The sequence below is a fragment of the Carica papaya genome, chromosome 6 (genome assembly GCF_054855325.1).
Source record: "Carica papaya isolate Zhongbai chromosome 6, ASM5485532v1, whole genome shotgun sequence".
Classification (NCBI taxonomy): Eukaryota; Viridiplantae; Streptophyta; class Magnoliopsida; order Brassicales; family Caricaceae; genus Carica; species Carica papaya.
Window position 1 is genome coordinate 983,738 of NC_142314.1, and position 21,622 is coordinate 1,005,359.

General features: G+C 33.3%; 1 protein-coding gene and 1 long non-coding RNA gene across 3 annotated transcripts; one reads left to right on the forward strand and one right to left on the reverse strand.

Moving 5' to 3' along the window:
* The first annotated feature begins 3,802 nt into the window (after window positions 1-3,802).
* LOC148253169 (uncharacterized) lies at window positions 3,803-20,796 on the forward strand. 2 transcript variants are annotated; one of them, XR_015821414.1, is made up of 4 exons: window positions 3,803-3,883; window positions 8,731-9,822; window positions 18,645-18,717; window positions 19,866-20,796. It is a non-coding gene; the product is annotated as an uncharacterized LOC148253169 (long non-coding RNA). The 2 variants fall into 2 exon arrangements; XR_015821415.1 differs by having other exon boundaries at window positions 8,731-8,939.
* On the reverse strand, window positions 9,198-12,635 carry CYP707A4 (cytochrome P450, family 707, subfamily A, polypeptide 4). The gene is made up of 9 exons (XM_022041010.2): window positions 11,784-12,635; window positions 11,360-11,681; window positions 10,864-11,013; window positions 10,500-10,748; window positions 10,317-10,406; window positions 10,145-10,223; window positions 9,944-10,050; window positions 9,683-9,801; window positions 9,198-9,559 (listed from the first exon to the last, which is right to left on the reverse strand). Exons 1-9 carry the CDS (start codon window positions 12,005-12,007, stop codon window positions 9,433-9,435), a joined length of 1,467 nt encoding a protein of 488 aa, XP_021896702.1. The 5' UTR covers window positions 12,008-12,635; the 3' UTR covers window positions 9,198-9,432.
* Window positions 20,797-21,622: the final 826 nt, after the last annotated feature.

Here is a 21,622-nt window from a genome sequence, read left to right on the forward strand (position 1 = left end):
AACGGGCTCAGGAACAATGTATTCCTGATCTGAAATGATTAAATAAGGAATGAGCTACACCAGCCCGGTAAAGACATCACACTATCTCACCGTCACGGAGGTAAAGGTGGGTAGAAAACACAAAAGGACCAATGGAGCATAGTTTACAACAAACTCGTTTATTAACATAAAAACCTTTACTATCCACTTATCTCGGTGAAATTCATAAAACAATATACGAAAGCAATAACATTATCATCATCACGAAATCATAGAAACTGTATAACATAATACTTATCATGCCTTTTGCATATCAATCATTACACAACATATTTTTCCTTATTTACCAGCCTACTAGTATCCATGGGGATCCATAGGAGTCCCGCTACCCGTGAACCTTTAACACTTGTAATCAGATTCCATGGCCGTCCCCATACCCCGTCTGGTATGGGCGCCAAAACACATAAGGTCTCCATACCCCGTCCGGTATGAGAGACCACAATCCCGGTAGGGTTCCCTACGGACCCGGTCCGTCCACCATCTCCCAGGATATCTAGTCAGGCTGACTACATTATACAATTATCAATTTACATAACCTTTCATTCCCCTTTTTCTCAGTCAGCATAATCAAATCACACACAAACAAGCAACCAGTAATTCATGCCAAACAAGCCAACATACAATATCGGGTTCTTAGTCATTCAACCCATAATCAATAAAATAGTGATTTATGAACATGAAACTATGAAATGAGAACATCAGATATCATACTGCATTTAAAACTGTAAAATAGAACAAACAACAACTGACCGACAAATACACCAGACTCAGGCTCCATTAGCGACCTTAAACAATTTCACACATCTACTGATTCATGAAACACCGTTTTATCATTTATTGAACTTTAATACCGTGATAGGAAATAGGGTGAGGGGTCCTTACTCGTTTCGGGGTTCGAACACGGCTCCACAGTGCACCTACAGGCTGTCCCTAATTTTCCCTGAATTTTTCACGGGGAACTGAAACGCACTACTAGTACCTGCACGTGTCCCAAAAAATTCCAAATTAGACCCAGGCCCCTTTAAGGCAATATCGCAATTCCGGCACGGCGGCTCCGCCGTGCTCCGGCGACGGCACCGCCGCTTGCAGCGACGATTCACCTCGGGTTGGCCGTTTCCGGCCGAATTCGGCCACACTTGCATCGGTCCCTGCGATAAAACAACCCTAGAGCCCTCGGGGGGGCAAAAAATTACGGAAAATCGAAGCTTACCGGCGGCGGTGCTCTCGGGTGCGGTGGCTTTCCGGCAAGGTTCGTGTTTTGGTGATTCGGCTCCGATCAACCTGTAGAGAAAAAAATGGTGATCACGGTGATATAAAAATTGCATCAAACAGAGGCCGCGAAGGGCCTCATCGGAGGCAAAAACTGAGGAGGGGCGCGGCGGCGCCGCTGGGTTTCGACCGTGTTTTCTGGCCGTTTGGCCAGGATTTTGGCTCCGATTTGGCCACAGGGGAACTCAGCGTGGAAAAACAAGTCGGGGGTATGAAATTTACCTCGATCAACGTTCGGAAAACTCCCCGGTGCGGCGGTGGGTGGCGGCGGCCGGCTCCTCCGGCGTATGGTTCGTCTTCTCCGGCGAGGGCAGGCGGCTAGGGTTTTTGTGGTCAGGTGTGGGGGTTCTATTTATACCCTTTTGCTTTTTGATCACAGCCGTCCATTTTGATTAAATCTGGGCCGTTCGTTTTTTATTGAATCTGGGTCGTCTGTGCGCGTGCATCTGGGCCGTCCGTGCGATTACATCTGGGCCGTCAGTGAGCGCGGGGACGCATCTGGGCCGTCCGATCGCGCGCACGCGGATCGCCCACGTGGCCCGTTCCCTGGTCGACGTGGTCTTGCCATGCGGCAGGTCCTAATTGGCCAGGGCTGCTGACTGGGCCGCTGACGTGGCGTTTTTTTAAAATTATAAATTAAACTAAATAAATAAAATTAATAAAAATAATAATAAAAATGCTGAAATTATTTGGGCGTTACAATTGCGGTTGAATTAAAAAATTGAAGATTAAAGGTAAACGGAAAACTGTGTGATTAAATAAATTGATGAAATGATAGCCTTACTGGATATTTAGGGAAATGGTGGACGAACTTGGTGCATAAGAAACCCTACCGTGAACATTGCCTCATACTGGATAGGGGATCGAAATTTAATAATTTAGTATTCATACCGAACAGAATATCGACGCTTAGTAATTTGGCGCTCATGCCGGATGGAGTATGTGGATAGTCTGTTAATTATAAATGTTAAAAGAAATGGTTTACACATTGTGGGGACATTTTTATGAATCCCCATATATACCAGTAGGTTGATAAAAGATAAAATTATTGTAACAACTAATTATATATGAGATTATAATATGTGTTATGTTATTGTCTCTATAAGTTATTTTGTAAATGTCACTACGGTAAGTAGGCGGTAAACGATTTTATTTATGATAAATGAATTTGCTTAATTAAAAATTTAATTAGTTGTTTTGATTTTTCTACTAATATTCATTTATGTGTTGATGATTAGCGTGATATTCTCATTGGGCTACTATAACTCATTCATTTATTAATAATTTCATATAAAAATGATCAGGATCCAGATCCCGATCCATAAGATGGTTGCGAGTAGGATATCAGTTTTATTTATTTTTCATTTATTTTCTTATTTTTTTTGTATTTCATTCAAATGGTAATTTCTGTAACACTATTTAGTATTTTAAATTATTGTATCATGAATATAAATCATAACTAATTATTTCGCTTTCGTATTTAATTTATGATTTATTTTATTTGAAATTTTTGGAGTTGTTACTATTCTTTTTTTTTTTTCGTTTTTAATTATAAAAATAAGGTGAAATGACAATTCATTTTCACTATTCTAATAAATAAAATTTATAATGTACCGATAAATTAAATTATTAATACCATAAATCGAATATTATGTGACAATTATTGTTAACATATAAACTTACAAACTAATGAATTATATACATTAAATAAGATCATGTTGAAATTTAGTTGCTATTCTAAAAAAAAAAATTTATTGTCACAAAATCATATTGTAATAGTTTATAAACAAATATAATTAACATAATTTCACAAATATATTAATAAATCAAATTATAAAATTTTTAAATAAAATATTATCTATTAATTATAATTAATTTATAATATATTTATAAAATAATAAACTCTGCATATTTAACAGATTCATAAACTTTAAATAAAATGTTAAAATATTAATTATTATATGTGTGTATTAGTGGTACATACAAAACTTCATTTATGACAAATTAGATCGAAGGGCCATCCAAAAACTTAGTATTGGTAATTAGGCCTTTAAATTCATTACGAACAACTTTATATTGGGCCCAAATAATAATTTTTATTGAAAATTAATGGTATCATTTAAAAATATATTTTTTAAAAAGAATAAAAAAAATTGATCATTAACCCAAAAAATGGTTGTTTAAATTATTTATTTTTGAAAAATTATATTTTTTTATTTTGTTGATGATATAATTCTCATTTTTTAATTTATATTTATTTTATTGTAAAATAAATAATGTGCAATAATATATAATAATTTATAGAATATGATATTTTTATCTAATTCAAGAAAATTAAATTAACTTCTATATGATACAGTAAAGGCTAGATTTTCTGAGATAATTATTTTTTGATGACGTAAGATCTAAGGTAACAACTCACGGGACTACATGCAGCGGGAAGTTAAAGGGGCAGAGAAGTAAAATTGGAGGCAGACTCAAATTCAAATGCGCCCTTATAAAAAGGGGAACCGGGAAAATTTATTTCTCGCGCACTTCGCATGGAGGGTTCATCTTCGAGTGAGCTTCAAAGTCTGTAAGTGCTTTTTTTTTTTTTTTTTTCATACGCAGACGTTAATATTCCGCTGCTGGAATTTGCAGAAACAAAACGTTTCTCGGTGATCTTATGACATGCGATTCAAAATATTCATGAAAACACCTGTTTGGTAAACATCATAAATTGGTCGAGAAGAGAAAATGACAAGTGTTGTTGAATCTCTGTCTCACGAAAATTAGGTAGTTTATGTACATTAACATTTTTCCTGACGAGAACTTTCTATGGTTTATCAAGGTAAATTCCTGGTTCGATTGTTTAAAGAGTTGCCCCTCGATGGTTTTTATGATGATTAATGCCGAAAATTGAAACGTGTATGAATTATTGGTATTTATGTGTAAGACTTTGGTTATGTGTTGATAAGAATCTTGGATCCATTGTAGGAAGAAGATATTCTGCAAAGTTGAGCCAAGTGAAATGAAAAGTCTAGATAGAGAATAGTGAGTTTAGTTTAAGATGTGAGAAGTAAATATACGTGTATATGTGCGTACGCAAGTATGTGTGTATATCTCCCTCTCTCTCTCTCTCTCTCTCTTTCTGTCTCTCTCTCTAGATATATAGAAGTGTGGCCAATACTGGCAATAAGTTGTATTACGGCCAATTGTCAGAATTTGACAGATGTAGGAAGTGGAGTGAATTCGATGATAGGCTTTTATGTTATTGTTATTTTTGCTGTTATCTAGTCTTTAACTTGTCTCTGTTTCGTCTGTGCTTTATGTCAAGTTTTACATTTGTGGAATGTGATAATTATCCCAATATGGATATAGATGGTCCTTTGCTGTTTAACTAATATAGGTATTAGTTCACTATATGCACAAGGTGATATTATTTCTCTTACATAATCTGATTCCCTCTTTATTACATGGTGTTCTTTGGATTATGTGTCATAATGCTGAAAGGAAGAAAGAGCTCTTCAGCTAAATAGTTGGTTTCTGATCACAGGAAAAAAAAATTCTCAACTCCTTGATTCAGTTACGCGCCACAATTTTCAGAGCACTGCTTATCTAAAAGATAATTGTTCAGAAATCAAGTACTGGGAGTTGTCTCATTTAGATGTATCTTACAGTTTGTGATTAGTTGTATTGTCTAGTAAAATTAATTTTGAAATTTGTGCATTTTAGTGGGTGAAACAGATCCAGAAATTTGGTGATTGTAACCTTGCTGGCGTCGTATTCTTTGTGACTGTTCCCAGATGGAAAAAAAATTCTTCTTGATTTGGAAGGAACAGAGAAGAATGGGCTGCCTACAGTAACTGACAATTGAAAATGGATGATAGTTGTCCTTCAATTTCCAGTGTATGTCCTCTAGTGGCCTTAGATTATAATTTTTTATTTTTTAAGTTCCTTAGGAAGTCAATGGATCAGAACTTGGGCCAAATACAGATCTCTTAATGGCATGATTTTGGGTTGTTTCTGAAGGAGGTCACAATCATTGCTTGACGCAGGGAAGATTTTGATAATCTACCTATGTGGTTTTTTGGTGGCAGTAAATCAAGAAAAACCGACTCTTCATATTGCATATAGGGAGGAAAGAATTATGATTAATAGGAGCATCTAAAGCAGAAAATAAGAGTTAGAGTAGAATGTAGGATTTAGCAGACAATTATTATTGTCCAGAGAAACAAGAGGACTTAGGGGAGTGCATTCCTTCTTCTCCAACTGGAGGTCTTTTGGTTCGAGACCTTCTATTTCTTGTTCAAGGATCATCCTCCCCTTCGGAGGAAGATGTAGATGACTTTTAGACTTGTAATCCTTACTTTTACCATTGGTGGCACTGCCTTGGTATTGTACTTACTTTTCTTGTCAAGAAAGACAATGTGATAGAAAGGGGAAAACAGCAGTCATAACTGTTTTCATAATCAAACGAGGTTAGGTTATCAAATTTCTCTTCCAACCGGTAAAACTCAAAACATTCATTTATCTTTCTAGATTTTACATCTAAAACAAGAAGCTACCGTTTAGTAGAAGCCTCTGGAGAATACGAGAGTAGGAGAAACTATCATTTATCTTTGAGTATTGCAGAATTTGCATATCCGTCGTCCCTGCAGAAATTCTTGTACTTTTCAAGTTTAAGACCCTATTAACTATGCTTGTTTTCTATGGTTTTACCATTAGTAGCAAGAGATATTCAACCATCCAAAATTTTGGAAGTATTGATGCTCACTCAAAAACATATTCCCTCAACTTCTGTCTGTAAAACTATTTAATGTCTAGTTAATTCATCTTTAGTGTTTTTGGGATTTTAACAAGGAAATGTAATTGGGCTCTGGAAACACCGAGATTTTGGAGTTCTATTTGTTTTTGCTCATATCTAGTTAAGATCCTAATAAATCACCATCCACAATTTTTTGTCTTCTATTGCATGGGTTTTGTCTGGTTTTGAAAAACCACAATGTAAACTTTCTCTGTTTGGCTTTTTACAGTTTTGAAAATCTCTTGCAAATTTCCAAATCAATTGGTACGATAAAATTTTTAATTTTCATGAAAAAGATATCATTGAATTTCTGCATTCTAAAGATTTTCTTATCCCATTGTTTATGAAATAGAAGATTTAAAATATTAGGAAGAGAAGAGGATCCTAAAGGATTCCAAAATCTTTGGTTTCTTTGATTTAATGGGGATTAGGTTGTATTAGAACTGAAGTAAAAATTATTAATAAATAGTAGCTAGGTGACTTTGGTGCTCTGTGAAGGGTCCTTGATGTGGGTGTTTGAAGTAAGGGATTTTTAACAAAACATGATTCTTGGAAGTTTAGAGATTTATTGGGAATGAATTGTAGAAAATACAGCATTTCTACGAATCAAAACATTTTGAGATTAATGATGAGACCATTCGCTTGTGTAGAGAGTTGTTTACAGGAACATGATAACTCATTTATCAAAAAATAAAAAATAAAAAATTCCCCTGTTTCTTTATACGAGAATGGAAAATTTACAATATGAGGACCAGATGTGCGTTTGCTAAGCTGGTTGAAGAGAAACCTGGTCCTAATTATGCAATGTCTTCTTAGTGTAATGATTTTCCGACATTAGTTCTTCTGTTACTTGAAATTTCATCTTCTTGCTCTAGGATTGAGATTAGCATGTGATATCTTTTGTTTGTCCAGAAAATTTGTAGGGTCACATTCTATTTTAACCAAAAAATTGTCTAATTAATTTATGATCATTTTCTCAGCTAGATAATCAAACCTTGATCATATGCTTGGTCGGGATGGCATTATTTAGGTCTTAAAGTGTGGTTATGGTGCTGAAGCAGCATGATAAATTGGGGACTTCCATTTGTTGAACAGATATGACATTTCACAGCGATTTGTCATGCATTAGTTGGACAGTTTCTGGCATGGTAGAACATATTGATGCAAAAATTTGTGCGGTGTGTGACTCATCTGTCCAAGTTTAGCTTATCGTTTATTGTATTGTCAATATCATTCCATAATATAGTCATCAACTTGAAATTGATGCCATTCTTTACTATAATTGTAATTTTAAATTGACAGTAAGTAGTTTTTTGTTTAATGAATAAACAAAACATCATTTTGCTGGATTCCATGCACACTTCTAGAATGATTATGCGGGTAAATAAGCCATGAAATGTTTGTCTGGACTGCACCTTATATTTGTTAGTGTAGTGGTATTAAACTTTGTCATTGATAGCTTAAATCGATTCCTGAATTGAACATTTTGGTTTTATATGATCATGAGGGTGGTCCCGAGAAATTCTTTCTCCAAAATGAAGATATGAAATTTCTGGCAGGAATAGTTATGGTAGTACAGAATGGAACGGAAGTTGTGATACTGGGGACCTTTTGGGTTCTTTTCCGAGTTCAGTGATGATACAGTAAGCTTGGTGCTGATGATGCTAAGAACAGTTATGATAACAGTCTTAATGATTTTGAAGGTCCCAGTACATATGTCATAGCAACAGTTGCTAAGATGAAAGTGAATGTTCATAATGTTTATTTTATGTTTTGTGGCAGTGGTTGTGATGATTCTGTGATGTAGGCAAGTAGCATTAAAGTAAAAATAATTCAATTATGTTCATGTTATGGGAGTTTAAATTTAGTGACATCTTGTACTTGATCTTAGCTTAAAGTTGGCAATTATTTATGAAGCATCTTGGTGTAAACAATTCTTTTATCACATTTACCATGTCGTGTAGAGGCACGTTATTTAGAATTGGTCTTCATGTTTATGCTGTGTATTGAAACTCCACACATGGAAGCTCTATCAGCTTTGTCGCCTGTTCTCAATTTTTCCCATGTTTGGGAGTTGTTCTATACACCATCAAATTTTATGTGGTGACTAAAATCTGTTTATTTTGAACCTTCCACGCGGCTGTTGTTTGATTGTTATGGGGACTTATTATATTTCCCTTTTGCAAAATACTTCTATAATTTGGGAGGAAGTTAAGCTTGAAACATCTTTTTGAGAATTCAATTTAACTTGTTGGATAATTTGTTATTATGGTAAATCAGTTTATATAATCTCACACGATCAAGATTTGTTTGTAGACCTGATGGTTTACTCCGAATGTTGGTTTAATTTTATTTCATTTTCTGCAACTTGGAACGTCAGCACCTGAGTCATTTTCTTGAACACAAGGATTGAGTCTTTAATATTTCTGAATTTTGTTGTCATTCTCTCCAAGTTTCTTTCTATCTGTTTGGACATGTTTTCTCTAGTCATCTTCAGATTGTCTTCCAGCATATTCTTTTCTCATATTTTCGACCACGTTTGCTGCATCTAAGATTTGCTTTCTATCGTGTTTTACCAGACTTATATTACCATTGCTTTGGAAAGTAACTCCGTGGTCTCTTTCTGATTCTTACAGAAAAACTGGTTGGAAAAATCCGGACAAAAAGGAAGGAGCCAAGTACTTTTTGGGCGTCCTCTGTTTTCATGTTAACCCCACAGTAGTACCCTCAATTATAAGTCGATTGGGCCCGTCAATAACAAATATCACATTATGGGGCCACCGGCAAAGCTACAATGGCTTCAAAAATTCCGAAGAAAAATAGATAGCTGTTAGCGTCATTTCTGGTATGCTCTTCTCTCTTACGGGTCCCTGTTATTTCAGTAGACATTTACAATACATGTAATATGCTCTTTTCAAAGTGCTTTGAAGCTTTGAGACAGCGCACCCTCCAGCCAAGGGCACCTTTTGTTCTCATCTGAACCAATCGCACCATGGACACTTGGTGCCTTTCAGACCACCGACTCTGAACCCCACGTCACGTGAAACAATGTGCATGATTAATGCATAGATGGAAACGTGGCATACGTTCGTTTGCTCATTGATTGATTACAAAATATTTTGCCATTAATGCTCTTGCTTAGTAGTACAAAGTCACAATTATAACACCTAGGCCAAAACGATGGAGTAACTAGGATGAACTGGGAAGAAAAAAATTCCCCCTGAACTCTCTTTCTAACCCCATTACATTTAAATTTTCTCCTATACTAAGAGGAGCTTTTTTTCTCATTCTATTTTTGGGGTTTTCTTGGTCTAGGGAATCATGAAGGAAATAGCTCTTTAATTTGAGGATACAAAATCTTGTATCAGACAGCTGGATTCTTTCCAAAATTGGGCTAGGAGACCCTGTTGAGGGACAGGGAACGGGCCATATTGGATCCCATACTGAGAGCCCACCATTTCCCATCTGCAAAAAAGAAATCACAACAAAAAAAGCTATTCCTGGTCAAGAATCGCCTTATATGCAGCTCTGTAGAGATAATATCCTCTGATCTTGTCAGTAAAATGTAAATGAAAAAACGATATATACCTGAATTTGGTGAACAAATGGTGGATCAAAATGAGCATCTCCAGCTTGGCAAGCTCATTACCAGGGCAGGCATGAACGCCGTTGCCAAATGGCATAAAGGTATTGGGCTTGGGAGGTACCTGCTTTCACCAAAAACCACAGTCAGTAAATTTATTAACACTGGTGACAGTGAATCTCGGTGTTTTTGAAGGCGTAGTCAATATTCCATCTTTAATAGCTAAAATTAATAGAAAGTAGAATAATTATTATAGTATTGAGCACCTTGAATCTAGACGGGTCAAACTTTTGAGGATCGGAGAAGAATTCTGGACTGTGATGAATATTCCGGAAGAGTGGCATCACTTTCCAGCCCTTAGGTATTAAGTATCCTGTACATTTTGGGGGACATTTAAGGATTATAAGAACGAAAAGCCTCTTAGATGTTGGTAACGTAAAAAAGACTGACTCGTTTGAAGCCTTTACCTTTGTATTCTACATCAACCACTGCTTCCCTAAATGTGAAGGAAATGATGCTTGCCATCCTCAAGCTCTCCATTATAACCTGAAAGTACGATCACATCCAGTTGATCAGAAACTATCTCTCTATAGAAGTTGCTTGACAAAGGACACTTGATGAGTTGTACATGTTATATACCTTATTTGTAAGTGGCATATTCCTTGTCTGTGCCCATGACAATGGCTTTCTTCCTCTGTCGTTTGATTCATATATGGCCTTTTGTTCTGCCTGTAGTATAAAAATATCCATTTTCAGTTCAGAACAACTTGATCATTGAATGTTATATGCCTATATTATTGATCTAACATGAAAACATATTACCTTAACGGCTTCTAGAAGCTTTTGGTCATCATTTAGGTACTTGATAATCCATGTTAAAACACTAGCTGTTGTGTCCTGAGCAGCAAAAAGAACTCCAATGATGTTATCAGCAATCTGATCATCTGATAAAATTTTCCCCCCTTCATCTTGAAAGCTCAACAAATGATCCAAAAGATCACTCTCTACCAGCCTTTTCTCCTTCCTCCCTCTTATGATCTCAGTTAGAATCTGATTAAGTCTTCTTCTTGCCTGTATATTTCAGAAATTTTACCGGAAACAACAAGGTAATAAACAAAATGGACTGATTCAAATGCCTCAAATCATAAATTTCTAAGAACAAAATAAAGCAATAAAGGAAACTTACCAAGAGTGCTTTGTGATATGAAGTTCCTGGAATATTCGTAGGGAAAGAATTGTACCCTTTATCTACTATTTGGTAGTTCTCTTTCAGCTTCTCTCTATAGGTGCTATCCAAATGACCAAAGATTGAGAGAATTCCAACATCAAAAGAGAACTGTGGAAGTTAAAGGAAAACCACATATTAGTAAAAAAAATCGTTACCTCTAACAAAAAGTGGAGGACCCATGAAGAACAAACTTGTTCCCTTTTATCATTAAAAAATTAAAATGAGCAGACAATAGCTACGAAGGCCATCAATAAAAACAAAATCTGAGACACTCAATATAATAAGAGTGGAGGAATAGGACAATAAAGTAACAAACTGAGTTTGATTAAATGGCAATACTTCTATAAGCCAAAACAACTTATTAGCAACGTGATCTTCACATTACAAATATGTCTGCAAACTTATAGCCTAATTATAAGCTTTATATATAACATCTCTAGCTCCTAATACAAACCTTCTTCATCTCATGAAAGGTGGAAATGACTAGGCCTCCGGCCAATGAATCCAAGGCAGAAATAGCTATGGCTTCAATGTCGGGTATTAGTTTTCGTATTCTTTCTGGGGATAATGAACTTTGAACCAGCTTCCTTAGCCGAGTGTGGTAGTCACCTTGGTGAAAAAATAGCGCAGAAGGGCCAATCATTTTCTCTTTGCTTTTTGGATATGTGGGCTTGAACAAATGAGCATGAGTCACCAGCACGAACTTTGCAGCCTCAGGGCTAGCCAGCATGATACAGGGGCACCCGAGTATGTGGGTTTTGAATATTTCACCATATCTGAAGAAACAATCAAATTAAAAAACAAAATTTGGAATTTTTAAGTTCCTATCCATGTAAAGACGAATTTAACAGTTAAAACATTCTGTTAGTGTTAGGGACCTGTTTTGCTTTGTGACAAAGAAGACATTAGGGTCCTGAGAGTAAAGCTGAAGTGTTTCTCCTACATAAGGCCACCCCATTGAACCAGGAGGAAGCTTAGCTCCTCCTCTGTGTTCTTCTCTTCGCTTCCTTATGAAGAAATATGAGAGAAAAATACAGAGCAAGAGGATAGCATACAGCCCAATAGAAATATTATTCTCCATACAAATGCAGCCTCTCACCATTCTTTCCTTCCCCTTCCTTCTCTCTCTCTCCCTCTCTCTTTCTTTCTCTCTCTCTCTCTCTGACGCTCACTCTATTATATGAGTTTTTGTGTTCAATGCTCTTGATCTTGATGAGTAAAGGACTAGTTGATATGAGGAATAATGGCTATAATTATGAAGATCAAGAGATCAGTATGCGTGGGGCTTGAGGCCAGGTAGGGGTTTATATAGAGAGTGGTAGAGAGATCAAACGGATAGAAACAAATATAGGTTTGAGAATAATATACATAATGTTATACTTCGAGTCTCGACAAATGAAGTATATAGGCAACTTAACTTGGGCTTTCTTTAGATTCGTATATATCCCTATTTGACATTAAATGGAATTGAAAATATTACGGTTCGTTTATACGTATACATCTAAAATGGGTTGCTGTAGAAAAAGAAAAGAAGGTGGAAAGATACTACTAGAAATTACTTGTGCCATATGCATGACCGAAAACACTAGGCTTGATTTATTTATTTATATGTATTATCAAGAAGAGCTTTCAGCTTTTAATGTCTTTGGTGACTTGGTCGGTAATGAATTCTCAATTGTCAGCGTATTAAATTTGTCATGTTCATTTGTCCTAGTTAAATTAAGCTCACTTTTGCTTATAATTCTCAGTTCACGCCTAACTAATTCCCATTCTTAGTTTTTGTAGTAGTTCTGTTGTGCATATTTACACAATAGTTTTTCATGTTTGAGATATTACCACCCCTCATCTCCAATTCAATTCTTCTCACAATCAAAGATCACTCTCCGGTTCTTCACTCAGTCCCCAAGCTCTTGCATCTCTTGTATGTTGTAGTACATATTGTAGCAAACTAATAATACTTATCATACCGTTCTAAATAATGATATAATAAAAAACAATTTATATAAATTAGTTATCAATATCGATCAATTCTTAACTTGAAGATTAATATTATATTTTTACATCGGGGAGCATATTAGAATGTAATACATCTAATAATTAATTTAATTATTTGCTAATTTAAAGTGTTTAAAATAATTACAAAGATGAAAAATCAACCATGTTAAAATTTAGTTTTTATAGGGGTCTGTTTAAGAATAGTTGGACAAATAGGGAGTGTTGGGAAAAATGGAAAGCTAAGTCTAAATGTTTGTTAGATGAGCTTCCTAAAGCAAGATTAGTATTTAATCAAGTATATTTATTTTATAATATACAAAACTTGATATGCTCAATTAAAGATTTTTTGCCAATTTAAAAATTCAACTCCAACTACAGTTATTTCATATTACATACATTGATAATCAAACAAAAGTCAATTAAACATCCCAAAATCAAGATCTGACACAGCAGTGTATATTATAATTCATGGCAGTGTTATTGATCCAAAAGTATAAAAACCAAGCTTTATGAACAACTTTATGAACATAATCCATGTTGATTAAAGGCATGTGCAAGAGATATTTAGGGTTTTAGATCATATGTTTCTGCTCGATATAAACGTTTTAATCTAACTGGATAAACAATTCTAGTCAGCCAGAGCGAACCAAATCTGGTCTAACTTTGTAGGCCCGGTACTTCTCTTCCCACTAGGATTTGACTTTGATGAGTTTTATTTGTTGAAGCTTAACTTAGTTTTGAATAATTTTTGTCAGGTAAAAGTACAAAATAGAAATGGATTTCAGTTCTTATCCTTCTCCTTCCAACTCCCCACCACCCTATCCTTCTCCTTCCAGCTCCCCACCACCCTCTCCCCCAAACAACCACCCCAAAACCCCCCCCCCCCCCACCCCACCCAAAACAAAAATTCCTATATTTTAAAATGTAATATAGAACATAAATTTTTTTATACCTTTGAATTTAAAAAATAAAAATGATCCTAAACGAATGTATTTCTTACTATATCTAAAACCCCACATCATAATATATCTTTTCCCTTTGGAATGAAAATTGTCAAATACATCTACACAAATTTAGAATTGAAATTCCATACTAGCTAAATTAAGAGGGGAAAACTATTATCTAATACTATATAGTCTAAAAATTTGACATACGATTGTCTATAGAAAAAGACCCAAAAGTCATTAATTACTTTTATTCAGTTTGCGGTGCTATAAGATTGAAAATAAATAATATATGATTGTCATTTTGATGTTTTCCACTCTTCACATGAATGCTTATGACTGAGTGTTTTTCTACGAGAAAACTTTATGTTAAAATGTGATCTTTGGTTTTTTTTTTTCTTTTCCAAAAAATGATTGTTACGATGTTCTACTATATCACAAAATGAGCACATACTCATGGTGAAATTTATTGCCAAAGATATACTATTGGTAAACTAATAAGATGAATGATTTTAAATGCAACAATTCTATTGAATTTTACAAAATATCTTAAACATGAAATTTTATTAATAGATAACTTGATTATTTATTTAACTTAAATAAATAATTTTTGACATAATAATCTCTAGATTAGGAAAATTTTAATTTTTAGTTTTTAAATTTGTATTTATTTTATTCGCATTAAGTCAGTTAATAATTAAAAAAAAACAATGGTGAAAAGAATAACGAAATTTAACAATTTAAAATTGTTGTTTTTAGTATTTTATAATATTATTTTACTGATGTTTAATTATTTTATGAACACATTTCTTGCATATTTTTGATGAATAAATACATGTATCAATATATATATATATATGTATATAAATGTAAGAAATAGAAACTAGAAACTATTGTTATATATGAAATGAAGTTTTTAGTTTTAGGTACAAAAGTGAAGAGAAAAAATACAGTTACGGTTCAAGCTAAAGAAAAATAGAAACCCTTAATGAAAAAAGTCCTATTGAAATTACCTCTCGCGACCCTCAATGGAATAAAATGAAAATAAAAAAAATATGAATAACGAATGAAGATTATATATTTATTAATCTATTGGATGGTGTGGTGGTCCGATAGCTATTAGCCGTTACATGCGTGCATGATATTTTAAGTCTTCATGTTAGCGTGACAGGTGACTGAAGTGGACCCACCTCCATATAAATTAAGTCGGTGCATTTCTAATTTTTCTTTTTAAGCTGAAGCAACTGTAATTTGCTCTCAATATATGAAAGCTGCACCTGCAGACTGGTTTCTCGACCAAAAGGTAATACAGTTTAATTTAAATAAAAAATTACTATTAAGAATAAGTTATAGCAAGCCAGAAATCCTTTATTCAAGCTGTCTACAAAAAGTTTGATAGCTTTTCTTTGAGCAAAAGAAAAAAAGTTTATAGTTAACGCTCGAAAGAATATTTGTTATAGAAATCCTAGCAAATCTTAAACGCCCTCGGCCCCTGTACGTGGACCTACCGGGGCCGGTGCCGCTTCGTGTAACACCGTCAGCATGGGACCCGTAAAGTGATCCGGCGGTGCATTACAGCTCACACATATTCGAGCTTGCTAACTAACCCCCCAAGCCATTGGATGGTCATTAATGTCACGTCCCACGGTAGCAGCGTGTCCCTTTCGGGTGCTGCGTACGGACGCATGCATTGTGGAACCTTCGAGAGTGTGGGAACCAGACTGATCATCCAACAGTTTAACCACATGAGGGGAGGAAAGAGAACAGAGCCACGAACTACTTATCGTATGAGTGACGTTTCTTAAATCTGGCCGTAAATGTCCAGAGAGTTCGCATACTGAATAGACCAAAAAAAAAAAAAAAAGGAAAACAACCGGTGGCACAGTCAACAGTTCGATTTGACGACTGTCGACATGCTAGGGTCAAATTAATAATTATAAATAATTAGCGAAGTATTAGTATATGGATTCTCATCACGTGGTATATATTGGAGTTGAAATTTCGTCCGTATGATTCATTTAAGTTTTTGGATGTGCCTAATAAACTATTAATATTTATTTCATGAAATAATTTTTTCAAAAGGTAGGAGTACAGTTCGTGTCATTTCAGTAATTTCCTCCCTACGAATTTTCTTATTCCTAAAACGAGGTGATGTTTAACATGTTCAACATTAATCATCATTTTTTTTTTGGGTCTGATTTGAAGATTTTAAGATTTTTAATCTGCAAAATAGATTGTTATTTAGCGATACACTTGGTAGGATCTTTGTTATGAACCCTACAAAAGAAAAATTGGTAGTGGTGATGAGGGGAATAGTAAAAAGAATTTACCAGCTTTTGAGAACTCTAAGTCGCAAAGAGATTAATTTTGTTCAAACTACTAATAGGGACTTGATAATTAGGTTATATGGGATTTTAAGAGTGATCTTCGATAGTTCAAATGATTTCTTGTTAGTTGATAAGGTATTTTAAAAGTATTTATTTGATATTAAGCCAATACTATAAGGTGATTTAGATTTAATAAGGTTAGTTGACATGTTTGGTTTTATGTTCGAAATTTTTTATCTTGATAGGTAGTATAAATGCACATCATATTGTTAGATAACTTATGAATTGAAGCTTAATCGAGTTTGGAATATCTTTATAAGAGTTTGATGTAGTTCAATTTTATATAATATTATTCTAATTTTAAGATATAAAGAATATTAATTAAATGTGATATAAACATGGCGATCTCTATAGTATAATTATAGCCTTACCACTCTGATAATAAAATGTTAAGTAATCTATTTATGTAGTTAGTCCCCCACCTTAATAATAACTCAAAAAATGAACTTTACACTCTAATTAATTAGTTATCTCTTTGTCAATCAAGTTCTTATATTTGCTTCTTGATTAACTCCTGGGTGGTTCCATCTAGCTTCTTTTGTAAAGTCATGTAGTCCGGATTCACCATATACCCCAAATAATCAACAGAAACCATGCTCTTATAATACCATTGTTATACTTATATTGCTTGACAACTATTCATGAAACTAAGAGATTGTATAACGCGTACCTCTTAAAGAGTATATGTATCATACTCTATAGGCATATTTACATCATGAGTACGTGCTCCAAAAACATTTGAGATGCGAGATCTAGATTGATAATTTTATTGTTCGAGTCTAATTTTTATAAATAAAATATTTTTACATATACTTTAAGTCATTAATTCTGGTAGTTTAGAATTTGATTAAAGTTTCTTTTATTAGAACATTATTATTTTTGAATGTCACATCTTTAAACCAATGTTATTTTATAAACCAATTGATTTTGTTCACTTATATATTTATTTGATAGTTTATTAACATGTACCCTAGTCCCAATATTCTACTTACATATACGAGCAAGACATATTAATATATATTACATACTAGATGTTTCAGTTTTAATATAAATAATGAATTTAATATTTGACAATTAATCATCCGACTAATTGTTTTATTACATCCAAATAGATAACAATGACAATGCTATTGCAGTGTTTTCAATATGACACGACATTATCCATGTTAATTCAATTCCTCACTTAACATTTTAGAAACACAGCCGACATCTAGCTAGCAATAGATTGCAAATATCTACACTATATTTGTGTGTCCCCATATAGATATAAATCCAGTGTTTGGAGTAGACGTACGTGACAAAATTAAGCATATGTGTGTAAGCAAATCCTACAAGTTATCCCTCAATTATGAAATTGAAGCAACAATTGTACCCTACGAAAAGGACTAATTGGAAACAAGGAAACATCCGTGACGGTAGCACGGTAGAGATTCATTGATGTGGTTATAGTCTCTAAACTTTTTAGAGTGCATGGACTTTGCCTAATTTTTGTTGGAAGATTTATAAGTTCTCTTAGAGGTTAAGCATTCCATGTCGTCTTTGACAATCAATGAATACTTAAAAAGCAAAATAGTATGCAAACTTCAACGTTAGCATTTCCACAAGCTGGTCGTGTAGTTTTTAAATTAAGCTCTTCAATAAGCCGGTGTATTACCCAAACAAATGTGCAAAAGACATTCAAACAAACCGTTGATAATACATCGTTCAGAAGCTATATTGTAAGCTATATAATATATATGTTTTAAGAGAAAAACGTTCTAAGATTATTATCTAGTGGTAAAAACACTAGTACTTACCATTAATATTTACAATGATACTACCTTTTTCTAACTATTTACTAATTTTTTTCCTTTGATTTGTTACTTTTTCTCCCTTGTCACGTCTTAATTATCGAGTTGAATTATTACGGCAGATAATAATTTAATCCGGTTGGCTGTACGTCCTCGGGCTTTTGCTTTGAACTCTGTTCAGTTCATGGGGACATATATTTACAATGACCCATCTAAATATTTTTCGGTCATTTAGCCACTGAAATGAATTATTCTTAACAGGTACGATCTGTCCGGTGCTTAAATTTGCTAGTCTAGATTGGGTGTGCTTGTCATATTCAAGCTTGACAACATTAGATATATTACCCATATTGGCATATCAATCAATACTCTATTATAATCTGTTTAGTTTCTTGTCTTTAAATTTACAGAGAAATCATATTTACGAATCAAGTACCTAAGTACATAATCGAGTCGGATAAATATTATTTAAAGAAAGATGTTATTGTCCTTGGATCAGTTTCAATTAGACGGACGTATATATTTGGTTTTACAATATGTATGGCATGTTTGTGTGACATTCATATTTTTTAAATATTTCTAGACATGAGTTTGTTTAATTAATAAAGATCCCTCGTCGTTAGATTCTACTGATGTTGTGATTCGATGGGCACGTGAGGATATTTTCAATCAATTTACTTCTGGGTATATTTGCAGGTCAGTAATTTTCTTTTTTAAAAAATTTCAAGTTAGTACTTATTCACCAGTTCATTATCTGCAATTGCATATATGTTTGTGGGTGTGTAGCCACCGAGCTTGGCTTGAATCGTTATAACCTTTACATCACAAAACAAATTACTGTTAGATTTTGGTTTAATCCCAACCTATAAGATAAGTGGCTTCGCCACTTAGAGAAAAGAAGTGGATATATACATATATGTACTGTATATTATGTATAAAGAATAAAGACGACACGATGCCAATTAAAGGCAATAATTGGATCACGTCACCCACTACCTCCATTTAGCCGCCAGAGCACCATACATTGTGTATCTATAAGTTTGTGTCTACACATGTAGACACGACTTATGTATACATAATTCAACTAGTATATATTAATACCAAAAATTAAATTATTGAAAAGATATTCTATACGTACAATATTGTTGTTTTATATATGTATAGTTAGAGTTAAAAGCAAAATTCTACAATTTTTAAAAGTTAATTTGTTAGCAAGTAAGCCTTGGATTGTTGAAGTACAGGGTTCAATTCTTTTAGGATGAAATTGTAAAATTTTTCTTTTTTAAATTATTTAGTCTGAATATGAATTGTGTAGTTTTTAATACTCAGCACGTAAAGATATATTGACTATTAAACAAGAATAAAAAAATTAGAACAATAGAAAGTAATACTGTGCAGATATATTTGATTATTTTACTTCTTATGCTCTTAATTATTAAAAATCAATAAAATTTTGCTTAATAGTTATAAGCTAATCTTTTGAGATAACTTTCTTTTGCCCTTGTTACACGAAGAAGATATGTACTTCTAATTAAAGAAAAATGGATTAGTTCACACACACACACATATACATACATATATACATACATATGTTATATGTACATATATGTGTATAATTTAATAAAAACCAACTAAAAATGAAAAGGGAAGGAAAGTGAGATATAGGCCAAAGCCGAACTAAAACTATCCAATCTGCTTCGTGTTTTCCCATGCTTGTAATCGTGCCATTGTTTACACTGAGCATGTATATCCACTGACGTGTATGTATAGTGATATATATCTGATATATGTGTAAATATATCAAATCCTTTCGTTTATTTATTAGTATATTTGTGTCACCCCAGACAGTCGAAGATATCCAAGGTTGATAAATTGGGAATATATTTTGCGCTAGCAAAAGAGATTTTGGTCGACAATGCCACTGAGGTACGTCTCTGTCCCATCCCTCTCGTATCCTACAACTTAATTTCTTATGAGATATGGCAGTTCCTCATATCTTCAATTCGTTGGCTCAATAGTAGAGCGACAGACAGACACATACGTACGCATACATACATAAGTACATATATACATGCATACACTTTTTGACTGTTCTCACCTAACAGAAAAACATTTCCAAATTCACAATGATCTCCATTCCATTCCACTCGATAGCTACTAACATAGATTAGTCGTTGATTTCGCAAGTACCAATTGAATGGATTGGTCATATGTAGGCATAAACAACTGATTACTTAACTATATAGATATCTATAGGCATGATATATGATTTCAAGATGAGAAGATATGCTATATGTATGTAAACCATTACAAATCAACAGTTCATTTATTCCGAAAATTATATTGTGCTCTCAAAAGGCGAACAAGAAATCCTTCAAGACTTCATTTCTAACACGACTCTATATTGTTGAGCTGGATGAAGCATGATTCTCTTGAAAAGTAGAGATATTATATGATATAAACATGTATCCAAACTCCATATGCCAAAAAAAAGAAGCCCATATTTAATTTGCACGTTCCCTTAATTATGGAGTCAACGGTTCAAATTAGAAGATCCTGTCGTTAGTCCGTCGCTGCTTTTCCCTCTCACACCCTGCTCTTTTTAACTTCATTCAGCGTATCTTTTTAACTGACACAATATATTTCCTTCGTACAAGAGCAGTTAAATATCTATATATATATATGTATATATTACTTATATAACTTCTACGCATAATATGTCGGATGTGATGAACTTTTTCATCTAATTTTTAGTTGATTCTTCTCATATTCTTATTGATATATTTTGTCTTTGGGAACAATTTTGATAGATAAGCTATTTTGAGGTAATATTTTGTTGGAAATTGAATGAAAAATAAAAGACCAATAGAAAAATTTAATTCTTAAATTTGCGGTTGATCTTCTAAATTTTTAAATATATGAGTGTATATATAGACACTAACATTATTCTTAAAATTCTAAATGCATGAATCATAATTAAATCTGATTCATGAAATATAATGAAGTATAGTACAAGAATTACCTAAGAAAATTTAAGACAAATTATTTATTACATTTATAATTTGTATTTAACTTAATATTCTGATAAGATAAAAAGTTAAAATATGTTGAAATTTAGAAATTATTATCTTTAACATTTTGATATTAGACATGTTTCTTTTTTTAAGCGGACAATTGCATGTGGACTAAATAGACGCGTTTCTATGTTTAAAGTGAGACTATGTCTGTCGGTAAACTTATATACTTGCTCAAATTTGTAAGATCAATATGTTATTTTAAAGTTAAAAATTTTAAAAATTTATTACGGTCAATCACTACTTAATTGAATATTTATTAAATTTTCACGATACACAAATTAGATGAAATAATTATCTTAATAATAATAAATATACATGATAAAATCTAATATTTTTTTTCAATTTAAAATTTTAGGATGTTTATATACAGTTTAAGTACTTAGTATAGTATATGTGCTAGAGATGTAACTAATTGAATATTGATTACGTCATATTTATATTATTAATTTTAGTATGATCAATTACTACTTAACTGAATAGTTGATATATTCTTTTATGTATATAAAATTATAGATTTGAGTTAA

What these genes read in the sequence shown, in the direction of transcription:
- CYP707A4 (XM_022041010.2), bottom strand. Translation starts at nt 12,007, where the DNA reads ATGGTGAGAGGCTGCATTTGTATGGAGAATAATATTTCTATTGGGCTG. An exon ending in CATATCACAAAGCACTCTTG is followed by an intron (nt 10,749 to 10,863) that starts GTAAGTTTCCTT and finishes TGAAATATACAG; the next exon opens with GCAAGAAGAAGACTTAATCA. An exon ending in CATTTGTTCACCAAATTCAG is followed by an intron (nt 9,560 to 9,682) that starts GTATATATCGTT and finishes TCTTTTTTGCAG; the next exon opens with ATGGGAAATGGTGGGCTCTC.